Source organism: Pseudorca crassidens, chromosome X, assembly GCF_039906515.1.
Source record: "Pseudorca crassidens isolate mPseCra1 chromosome X, mPseCra1.hap1, whole genome shotgun sequence".
NCBI classification, from domain to species: Eukaryota; Metazoa; Chordata; class Mammalia; order Artiodactyla; family Delphinidae; genus Pseudorca; species Pseudorca crassidens.
In genome coordinates, this window is record NC_090317.1 from 58195223 (window position 1) to 58208212 (window position 12990).

Genomic DNA, 12990 nt, shown 5'->3' on the forward strand with positions numbered 1-12990 from the left:
ATGGGTGAAGTAAGGTATATAGTCCCAAAGTCTCTACTCTAAAGAATCCCAGAACTGATTGCTAAAAATTATGTAACACAATGTCATAACATGTGATTGATTTGGTCAATTTGTTTGACTAAGTCTGTGGAAAAATAAAATCAAAGGCTTTATTTGATTGACGATTCAGTTTAGTCAAAATACTTGAGTCAAAACTAAAATAGCAATTCTGGTAAGTCATGTTGGACGTAGTCTAAATGGAACTCACTGCATGAAAGCCCAGATCATATAGACTTTGAAATGTCTGCATATGAAAATGTAAGGCAAAATACAAATTATCATTTGAGATATGTGTCACACTAGCTGTCACCCAATTTTACAAGGTAGAGTAAGAGGCGGGCTACATGAAGCATACTTTAATCATTTTCTGAAAATGTCCACATAACAGCAAAGCTGGCATTTTATAATTTCCAGAGCTATAAATCATTTTTAAAATCACGATATTACTCAAAACAGATGTGAAAACATATGTTTGCTACAGTTGTATAAACTGCCTACTTGTCAAACTTAATAAATGTTGAGACTTCTACTTTAACTGCATTCCCTTTTAAGAACTAAAATCTATTTGAGGAAAATATATTTTATTTTAAGTACAAATGTAACTGGTAGAACTTAACATAGAAAATCTCATTTAAAAGAAAGTTTTCCATTATAACCAGAGAAGTACAGTTTAATATGCCACTCCAGTCTATTAATGTCCTCACCAGGATGTGTGACCAACATATTTGAAATGAATATAACTGTGCCATTCCACAGTAAGAGATTCAGAAATGCCAGTGCATACCACTGTGTATTTTATGAAAATCGGCTACTGTACATCTGTACTAGCACTCTAGCTGATTTTTAATAAGACACAGCAGTGTGTACTTGAACACTACAGCAAACAGGCCAGTCCTAAATGCCATTTTGACTTATGGGGTTTGCAGTTCTGACAGAATCATATGTATCATGTACAGCTTGAGATTTTCCTAGAAAATATGCTTTACTTCCAAGCTGTCCTTCAAATAGTGATGACTTGCTAGCAAAGAAGTTTCAGGAACAAATTGTTTTTGAGTTATGAATGAAATTTCATCTTTAACTATAATTCCATTACCTGTGTAAGAGTTTGGGTAGTTTAATATACTGAACCTGACTTCCATTCTGACCACTTTTCTGAAATAAAGCATTTATATCTTGGTGCCCCAGAGGGTACAGTCTTTCAGTGTTTGGATAAAAAAGACAAAATATGTGGCAAGGAAACCAACAATGGACCAATGAAATTAAAATTATACATTATTCCAAATTCTAACTAAAATGCTCATCTAGGTCATTAGAAAGCAAGTTCAGTCTAGAGAAGAAATAAAAAAAATGTCTCCATTAACTCTTCAGCTCATGGAATGTTTTTTTCTGTATATTATGAGCATCTTTATTAAAGATGGAAAAATACACCCTATAGTGAAGTACAATCAGACCATCTGATGATCTGATAAATTACATGTTAGCTTATGTTCTTTAGCTTAGAGTTACTAACTCATGGTGATAGTAATAATGCATAGCCTATAACATATACTGATATATTTTCCTTTACTCTTACCTTTACAGCCTTTTAAACAAAGTTGTACTCAGTTTTCATATCAAGGAAGCAAGTCTTTGAAATTCTGACTTTCCCTACCTTCTTTAAACAGATATCCTAAGAAAAAATTGGATACTGTGCAGAAATGACACGTTTGTCAGTTGATTACAAGCCAGATTGATGTCATATCTATTAATATTATAGGTAAATACCTGATTGGAGCTGCTTGCTAAACTTTCCTCTGAAATGTCCAAATTAGCATATACTTTTAAAATCACTTTTGAGTGTTGAAGGGAACATCTCTCCTCTATGACAGTAACTCAAGTTTTTCAAACATAACCATCAAATAGTGATTCATTTAAATATAGTCAACAAAGTGCATACATAATAAAAAGAGAATCAGATGTCTCGGAATAGGCATAATAAAAGGGCTTAGGGTAAAGTTTCCAACCATAGGCACAGAGAAACTTTGGACTAATATATTATTTATAACATCAAATAAACAAGCTTCAGGTAAATATTATTTTTTTACTACTAAAAGAATTTATCCAAAGCCAGTATGGATCTGTTCTGACTTAGGGAAATGTGGATGCAATATACAGCAATGGAATGTTAATTGAGTTAGTATCTGATCTTTATATGTACATCAAATAAGCAAAAGTCATTTTACCTTTATTTTCCCTTTGGAATTTTTTGATGGTTGGTCCATTATCCTGATCAACGATAAGTTCCTCTCTATTGTTGGGCATCATAACTATAAATAAGAGATATAACTGAGTAATTTTATTGCAAAACACCCAAAAGAAAAGCAGAAAACCATTACATAAATACCTATTTTACTCCAATAACAACATGAATTTTATACACTTCTACTTCTGAACAAGTGAAAAGATTTTTGTTGTTCTGATCATACAATTTAAAAATCAATAAGCTGCTTAATCATATGAATTTTAAAGTATAATTAATACATAGTACATATATAATTTCCAACATATTTTCTTTAAATCATTTAAAATATTTCCTCTTTTGAAATTCATGTACAAATTAGTTATTTACCTCCATAATTAATAATATATTTCCCAAAATGCTTCAGAGAGAATTTTGCACTTAATCTCATGAGTTTAAAATAATTATGAATTTAGTTTACTTTGTAGAGTTTTTGCAAATATATAGCAAAATTAATAGATAAAATATAATTTTCTGGTAATTGTAGGTGCTTCTTCACAAGACATTTATATTGAAAGAGGAAAAACATGTCAATTTCAGTTTATCATTTAATTCTCTTTAGTTATATTTTATTAAAATGTTATATAGCACTATCAATAAAGTATGGTCACTTTAAACCAAAAATCATCAAACCTTTTAATTCACTTATAGACAATCGCACTATCACGCTTGGACAATTGTGGAATGTGCATAGAGAGTATAATTACTGCCGGTGGAATAAGAAATGTTTTATGTTGTCAAGATTTTTTATAATATTATATTGCTTTGGATATAGTTTATTTCTAAGTATGACATCTCTTACGATATGTCTATTACAGAGTACACATATTTCCCTGTGTGCTCTGCTTTTAGCCAGCACTCAATAAATAATTCTCTCTCTCTTTTTCCTCTCTACCGCCCTCCCTCATCAGTACAAAGATTTTCCTAATAGAAGAATGTATGTTTCTTGATTCCTTTATGGTCATCTGGCTACCCCCACAGGTCTTGCTCAGACTCTCTTGAATCTGTTGCACACAATATTGTAACTAGTAGTTTAGTCTGCATCCACAGAACAGAGTAAAGCTAGAAAACCTCTGTCACCTCTTCCAGGAATTAAATTTACTCCCTTATGGCCAATAGCTACAAGTTCTAATTCAGTGGTTAATTCTGGCTGCACATTAGAATGTCCTGAGAAGATATTGAAAAGCAAAACAGAACACTCCTTCTAGGCTCTATTCCAGACGAGGTAAATGAGACCCTGAGCGTGTGGCCTGGGCATCCAGATTTGTAAATACTCCATAGGCGATTATAATGGGGAGCCAGATTTGAGACCCACTGGGATCACTATGAAGCTAAATAGTTACAAAGAATATATAATATTGACAAGCTAAGTGAGACTTGGATGAATTTCCACAAGAGAGAAATCATCTTTGTCCTTCCCCACCACAAATCCAGAACCTAACACCTTCCCTAATTCCTCAAATTCCTTTCCTCCCCCATAAAAACATTATTTTGGAGAGTCTTGAAGCAATCACTCTTATGAAGTGTAAAAATTTAGAGTTTACATTAAAAATGTCCCAATAGTAAGACTAAAAGAAGAGAAGATATTATTTTCCCTAAAGGAAATGGGTACTTAGGAAATTGGATTGTGTAGGTACAGAAGATTAATGAAGATTTTACCTAGCTCACTTTGTTCATACTTATTATATACCAAATGAGAATTTGTTATAGCTGAATGCACTGGGTAATGTCTGTATACCTGAGTAGGATCAAACAGCAGGAGATGATAAGTAATCAAGGTAAAGCCACACAGAGAAAAATAGTGCTTATCCTTCACATTTCCTTAGCGCTTTAAATTTCTGAAGTGTTTTTTTCCACATATTATTTCATTTGACCTCATAAAACTCCAGTGCAATAGGCAGAGCAGTAATTATATCCATATGTTAGGTAAAGATACTCATTGTGGTTAAGTGACATACCCAAGATCTCATAGCTAGTTAGTGCCAGACTGTGTCTAGAGTCAAGTCTCCAATATGCCAGATCACTGACAATAACATTATAATATTTCTGGAATAGTGTCTGTGGTGTAAGACTTCTGAAACAATAAAAAAGAAACGTAGGAAAAATCATGTTAAAATTTGTGATCTGAATTGTTGAGATTATTGCAAATCATATATTGATTCACTTTTTAATCACTCTTACATGATCAACTGTCCAAAGGATATCTTATCTTCCATTATTCAAAGGGTGCTGTGAATATAGCAAGTGATTTGTATCACACTAGCTGCCAAGTACCAGCATATTGAATTAACATATACTCTACAAAAATCCCATCAAATTGTTCCCATGAGATCCAGTGATACAGTAAATGAAGCCCCTTCCAGAGAACAAACTTCTAACACCTTTTTTGTTGTTCGTATTGCTTCTGTAATAAAGAATCACCACTTTTCAAAAAGCATCAATTCCCCTAGGTTTTTCTCCCCTCTCTATTGCCTAATGAAGAATTTCCTGAAAGATTATCTTTCAGTTCCTTGCTTCAGGTGAGATACTCACCCATTCTCTCTGAATGGTGATCCATCTGAGAGGGAGAGCTGGACACGCTGCTGCTGGGGTGGGAGGAGGTCTGGCTCCCAGGGCGATGACTCTCTTCCAGAGAAGGAGCAGGAGAAGGACTCTCTGGGATCCGTTCCTTACACAAAAGGAAACACAAAAGGAAATGTGATCTTGCACAAAGTTTTTCACGTTGGTGGAGTCCATAACATTTGAAATGTTGACCTTTCATCCTGAAAGTGCATACATCCATAATACTTGGTCTTAAACACATATCTTCAGACAAAACCATATTTTTTTGTTCTTGGGAAATTAATGGGATATTGTGAGGGTTAAATAAGAGAAAAAGATGAAAAGTCTCAGTGCTATGCCAGATACATGGTAGAGTATAAGAAAGGTTAGTTTCCATTTCCTTTCCTAGGAAATACGTCAAGGATTACGAAGTAAAGTGACTATTGTTAGTGAAAATTTGTTATTGTAAGCTTCTACATTGATATAATGTTCAGGCCATAACCTGGAGGGTGAGCTTACTGTCTGAGTAAAAAATCCCCCAAAGGTAAACACCTGGAACCCTGGAATAAAACTTACAAATAGTGGTGCCTGGTACATGTTGTGTCTTTCTGCACTGACAAAACTTATGGCAATAATATACTTGTGATCTATCAGACCTTAGGAATTCATGTTGAATTTTGCAAACAAAATAGTTTGATAGTCACAGGACACAACGATGGGTTTTTGAAACTAACACTAAGACCTATCAATATCAGTTCATTAGTATTGTTTAGATTTTTATAGTTTTAAACTATGAATTTGAATAAAAATAACATTTCTTTTATATATCTCAACAGTAATGGTTATGGTTCTCAGGACTTTTGTGATAATTAATATTGCTAAAAACTCTGAAGTTATTCACTGTGCTTATGCATCACAAACTGATGAATAAATCTGAAAATCATTTAGTTAATTTGATCAATTAAAAAAACACATTGTAGATTTTTTGATGATGGCCATTCTGACTGGTGTGAGATGATATCTCATGGTAGTTTTGATTTGCATTTCTCTAATGATTAATGATGTTGAGCACTCTTTCATGTGTTTGTTGGCAGTCTGTATATCTTCTTCGGAGAAATGTCTATTTAGGTCTTCTACCCATTTTTGGATTGGGTTGTTTGGTTTTTTGTTATTGAGCTGCATGAGCTGCTTATAAATTTTGGAGACTAATCCTTTGTGAGTTGCTTCATTTGCAAATATTTTCTCCCATTCTGAGGGTTGTCTTTTAGTCTTGTTTATGGTTTCCTTTGCTGTGCAAAAATCTAGAAACAATAAATGCTGGAGAGGGTGTGGAGAAAAGGGAACACTCTTGCACTGCTGGTGGGAATGTGAATTGGTACAGCCACTATGGAGAACAGTATGGAGGTTCCTTAAAACACTACAAATAGAACTACCATATGACCCATCAATCCCACTACTGGGTGTATACCCTGAGAAAACCATAATTCAAAAAGAATCATGTACCAAAATGTTCATTGCAGCTCTATTTACAATAACTTGGAGATGGAAACAACCTAAGTGTCCATCATCAGATGAATGGATAAAGAAGATGTGGCACATATATACAATGGAATATTACTCAGCCATAAAAAGAAATGAAATTGAGTTATTTGTAGTAAGGTGGATGGACCTAGAGTCTGTCATACAGTGTGAAGTAAGTCAGAAAGAGAAAAACAAATACCGTATGCTAACACATATATATGGAATCTAAGAAAAAAATGTCATGAAGAACCTAGGGGTAAGACAGGGATAAACAACAGACCTACTAGAGAATGGACTTGAGGATATGGGGAGGGGGAAGGGTAAGCTGTGACAAAGTGAGAGAGTGACATGGACATATATACACTACCAAACGTAAAATAGATAGGTAGTTGGAAGCAGCCGCATAGCACAGGGAGATGGGCTTGGTGCTTTGTGACCACCTGGGGGGTGGGATGGGGAGGGTGGGAGGGAGGGAGACGCAAGAGGGAAGAGATGTGGGGGCATATGTATATGTATAGCTGATTCACTTTGTTGTAAAGCAGAAACTATCACACCATTGTGGAGCAATTATACTCCAATAAAGATGTAAAAAAAAAAACACATTGTAGTGTTTATCCATATATGCAATAAATGTGACTCAGTGATATATATGCTGGGACAGAGAATGTTTATTCTATAAAATATTTAATTAATCCATAATAAATTTCTTAAATTAAATGTTCTGTCTAATTATGTGTAATTACAACCTCAGTATTCTAATCATAACATTAAAAATTAGTTTGTCAAATATGTGCTTATACATTTTCACAATGATTTTGCACAAGAGGCCCAAAACAGATAAACTCCTTAAAGGAAAACTGCTTAATGCAAAATTAATATTATGAGAGTTAAAGGTTATTATTTCATTAGTGGAAATTAGCATTTTGCAATGTCTATCATTGTGGCAGAGAGAATAGTGCCTCTCTGCCCTGCCAAAGATGTTTAGTCCATATCCTAAGAGCTAGAGCCTGTGAATATGTTATCTTACATGGCAAAATGGACTTTTCAGATGTGACTGAGAACCTTGAGATAGAGCTATTATACTGGATTATCTTGGGGCAGAAAGGAAAGTCAGAGGAAGATATGATTATGGAAGAATGGTCAGAGAGATAAGCTGGAAAAGGCAAGGAAATCGATTCTTTATTGGGAGCTTACAGAAAGAAATGCACTCTTTCCAGCAGCTTGATTTTAGCTCAATGATAGCCATGTCAGACATCTGACCTACAGAACTATAATATAATAAATTTGCATTGTTTTAAGCTACTTAATTTGTCATAATTTGTTACAGAAACAATAAAGAACTAATACAGTCATCAATGTAGTATGTTCATTTTTAATGTTGTTTTATATATTATTATTTAGCATTTAGCTAACATTTGATAATTTTAATGAAATGAACAGCAGACTTTGTGTATATTAGCTACAATATGATATAGTTATTAAATACCAATAATTGTAAATATATACTACACCTTAAAGGCTCTATGACTTTTGTCATGCTTCAAAAACAATGTTTTAAGACAGAGAAATATATATTTAGTATACAGTTAAGTATACAGTTGCAATACTATGTACACAGGGCAAGATCAAAAGACAATATAAGCAAAGCAGAAGAGAATCATTTTTTTCCAAATAATTATATTTGTATTTTGGAGGGAAGGTATGGAGATGGGCAGCAAATTATATATAGAATTTATACCACATTGTTTTACTTTTTGAAAAGACTAGTAGTTCATCAGCTGTGAAATTCAACCTGAAGTGTAGTGATTAAAAATATAATCCCTAAATAGCACGTGTACATACACACACACACCCTTACGAAAGGAATTTCATATATGAGGTCAAAATTATTTTTTGCTTTTCACTGTTGTGTAGTTTCAATGATTCTATGCTAAACTATGCCCATTCAGTCTTTGAATTCTAACATTGGATATTTGCTGAAAAATATGTAATTTAATAGCTATGTTTATCTCTAATGGACCTGTAAGTGAATGGATAGAGACAAAGTACAGCAGTTACTGAGCAAAAATAGAACTGAACAAACAAAATCACTGTGTAGTGGCAAACAGGAATAATACACAGCAATATATGCTGCCATAATAAAAATGGAAAATTTGGGAGTGATTCATAAAGTTGATGGTTTGGAAAAGCAAGAGAATTCAAGTGACAGTGATACTTGATCTTGCTCACCCTGCTTATAAAATGAAAGCTCATACTGAATTTTTTAAAAATTGGAAGAACATCTACACAAATAGAAAGTACTATAAATAATGAGAAAAAATACAATGCTATAAAGAGGAATCCTCCAAAATGTTTAAAATTTTCATATGAACAAATAATATGAACTCAAATAATTACTCTTAAACACTTTCTTTGACATTTTGAACATTACATTAGGTGGAAAAATAAATTAACTTTGAAAACATGACTTAGAGCTACAGTAGCATTTTGCATAAAGTCATATTTCTGCTTTAATATTTTGTAGGCTGCACTTTCCAAATTCGATCAAGGTTCAATTCATTGTTATTGTTTCCTAAGAGGTCAGACTTTTTTCACAGACTTTTTTCACAGACTTTTTTCACCATGTAAACAACATTAGATGAATCCAGTGCCTCATACTGATTAAGAATTAGGTGGGTTTAAAAAAGTAATCTGTGGCTTCCCTGGTGGCACAGTGGTTGAGAGTCCACCTGCCGATGCAGGGGACCACCTGCCGATGCAGGGGACACGGGTTCGTGCCCCCGTACGGGAAGGTCCCACATGCCGCGGAGCGGCTGGGCCCGTGAGCATGGCTGCTGAGCCTGTGCGTCCGGAGCCTGTGCTCCGCAATGGGAGAGGCCACAACAGTGAGAGGCCTGTGTACCTCAAAAAAGAAGAAAAATCTGTAGGAAACTGGGAATGTTTAATTTTGCCTAAAATAATGAATAGTTCTATAAACAATTTCTACTTTGCAAGTAAGCAGATCCATTTTTCAGCCCTGTAATCAGTATGCATCTATTTAGCTACTTAACTGCAATGTGTTTTGGTTCATTAGGTGGCTACTGTTGTGTCTCAGTCTCGTTAAATTTTCACAGCAAGTTAATCTGTTTTATTACAAATGAGAACACAAGTGATAATGTCTTCACCATTTGCCAAATACAGGGTTAACAGTATTTGCAACAAATCAATAAGGGCATTTAAAAAGGAAAATTGCAAATCTATAACTCCATTTTACTCATTGATGACATAATTTTGTTTGGCATTTATGAGTTTTACAACACTGTTACTCTTCATGTATTTCATTTGTGCCCCATCAAAAACAGCTGTAGCTCTTCTGAAACACTGCAGAAGTTTTCTCCATATTCAGTCAAAGTAGCAAAGGAGGGAGATTTCCAAAACTGATACATACTTACCCAATCAATCCCCACTTTCCCCTGAAATTAGTAAAATTATCTGCAATAATAACTCAAATTCTAGCATATACATACATAGTTCAAGGCTTGTGCCTAAGAAGAAAGAGTCATTATAGAAAACATTTTTAATTAGTACCTATTATTCCCTTTTCTATCACACTGTTTCCCTTTTTTGGGGGTACATATGTTCAAAGGAGATGTTCATCATATTAAATCATTTGAAAGTACATTTGAACCTTAATAAAAAACAGGGTCAAAGCTGAGAATAATCAGTTTTATACAAGGTTTAACACAGTCAGTTTGGTAAAGGCTTTAGTTTGTTGGCACTAAGGTATCAATTCTGCCCATTTTCATGGAGATCCTTTATTTCATCTCAATGTATTTCTTTACATCTTTGGAAGTATAATATACGTAGAACTTGTGAAGTACTAATACATGCATATTAAACGTGTTTATATGTATGTGTTCATGTGCGTAGTTGCCTTTTAAAAACACCTATCTCAATGTTAAATTGTACCTCTGATGTTTTATGATACTGATTCTTCTCAAGCATTCAGTGGGGTTATGTAACATACAATTTGTATTTTTATTTAATTGGAATTCAACTCTCACTGCAATTACTCTTCCAAATGTTAATCTATTAATGAGTTCTAAAGGATTTAATGGCATTTCGCTGCTTAGGAGTGGCTTTTGGAAGTTTATCTGAATGCTAGATATTTTATTCATGCATTTGTCTTGATATTTCATATTTAATTGATGTGTTCCTTCTGTACTGTCACCAGAGTTATGCAGAAACAGAACAGATTTTAATTTGACAGACTTAAATAATAAAATCAGGAACAAGAAAATAAGAAGTTTGTTCATTGTTGTTGCTAACTTGGGTTACCATTAGTCCTGAGGAAGAATTTGATGCTCAGATTTATTATCTTTGAATACTATTGGATGCATGATACTTTATGAATTTTTATGAATCAGTTTAAGAATTAGTATGTGTTCCACAATCAACAATATACAAATGTATTTAAGTTAACACAGATGGATATGGCAGGGTTTTTATGAATTTAGAAAAAAACAGACAGATGAGGGGGGTACAACTGGAACATGTAACCATGAGAAAGTCCAAAATCATAAGCATGCCCTAACTGTGACCTATGTAATATTTGGACAAAGGACCCTTCCACCTCTTCAATTTGAAACTTGTTCTGGAAGAGGCTGACAGCTGAAGAGAATCAGCCATAATATCTGTTCATAGCATGTAAATGACCTCGAGTGGGAGAATGGATAGTTCAGTGGGAATATGTATGGCTTGCAAATTATGTTGTAGGCTTGGGCCTCTGCCACCCATCCAAACACACACACACACACACACACACACACACACACACACACTCACCTTAATTCTCACTCAATGCATCTTCATCTCACGTTCTAAAAACAGTAATAGCTTTGTCTTTCCACAGAGCACTTAGAATAAGACTCAACTAGTGATTTTTTCAGTGAATTTGAATTATCACAAAAAACCCTCTCTGTGTTGACTAATTTTAATACCAGATGTTCACGTGCTAATGCCATTGCCTTGTGACAATTTCCAATCAATTCATTAATTGCCAGCTGCTCAGCTAAACAAAAAACACAGCTAATCAGATGATACTGGTAAACAGCTAAATAACAGCTTCCTACTTAAATTTCTTAAATTTGTTATCAGAGAAAACTATGGCACACTGATATGACAAAGTTTCCCACAAATACAGAAAAACTGTATTATAAAATATTTAAATGTAGGAAAATATATTTTCATATCAGTCAGGTATTTTACCTATTCTGCTCTCAGGATTTTGTCACATTGAGTAATATAACTGAAGGATGAAAACTTTGAAAGCCTAATGATCATAATGCAATTTTCAATTCATGTTATAGTTATATTAGTTATTAGCTACAAATGATAATATCTGAGCCAACAGTAAAGGGATCTGAGCCAGACCTAAAGACTATGTGCCTGGCATAACAATATTCCCAAACTAGTTTCTGGCCAAAAAACAGAAGCAAACAACAACCACAAAACCAAAACCAAAAAAAGATTTGTTTGCAACTTATAATGTCTTTTCCAGCTTGGGAATTAACGTCTGTATCACTAATGATCATTTATGTTGAAAACACTCCTCAAAGTTTAATATCCGATGAATCATTAGTTTTCATTCATTCATGCAACAAACATTTATTGAGTGACTAATATACCCATTGAGGATGAAAGAAAGGCCTATGGGTGTCTTCATATGGTGTGTAGATTCTCATAGTTCAGACTAAAGACTAAATAATCCACATATAAAAATTTAAAGATAAGTTAAAATAAAATACAAATTAGATCAATTTTGATATCAGAATGGGCACCTCTCTCCAGTTCCCACCAGATTCCTAACTTTTCCTTTGTGGCACTGAGATCTAAACAGCCATTGCACATGAACAGATGCTCTCTAGAGGGCGGGTCCAATACCTGTATATGCATCTAATGGTGGGGAACCCTTGGTCCTGGTACTGATAAGAAGTTGCACAGACAAATGTATATAGGGAAAGCTACTTCTTTCTCAGGGTAGCTCTTTGCCATGATTTTGGTTTCTACTTATTACTATTTCTATGTGAGTATAGAAAACATAATAAAAGAAAACAAGTATAAAACATAATAAAAGAAAATAATATTAGGTAATATATATACTGAGTATTTACTAGATGTCAGACAGTGCTCTAAGTGTGTTAACAAGTTTGTCTCATTGAAGTCTTTTGTTAACACTGTGAAGTAGGTACAATTATTATCCCCATTTCATTGGGAAATAAGGCAAACTGAGATGCAGGCAGGTTAATTCATTTTCCTAAAGTCATATAAAAAGAAATTTTGAAACCAGGATTCAAATACAGGCAGACAATCTGACTTCAGAGCTTGTGCTCTTACGCATCATGCCATACTGCCTCCAGTGAAATCTTCTCAATGCATCTTACTTAGCTGACAAACTATGATGGCTCTAGCCAGAAACAGTATATAATTCTATAAATTATTTGGGGGATGGGGTATCTGCCTGTTTCATTTTGTGTTTTTGATAAAGCAATGTAACATGATCCTTTACACATATTAGACCTTTGCTAAATCAGTGAATGCTGTGTTCTTGCTCTCTGTTTCCTAATAGAAAA

The 12990-nt window shown here is 33.9% G+C and overlaps 1 protein-coding gene across 1 annotated transcript in view; it reads right to left on the reverse strand.

Annotated features, from left to right (window-relative positions):
• Positions 1-12990, reverse strand: part of DACH2 (dachshund family transcription factor 2) — a 617297-nt gene that overhangs the window by 116907 nt on the left and 487400 nt on the right. Inside the window, exons 7-8 of the mRNA XM_067722703.1 lie at positions 4850-4985; positions 2262-2345 (exon numbers count right to left, since the gene is read on the reverse strand). Coding sequence (XP_067578804.1) covers positions 2262-2345; positions 4850-4985 — 220 coding nt within the window. The remainder of the gene's footprint in view (positions 1-2261; positions 2346-4849; positions 4986-12990) is intronic.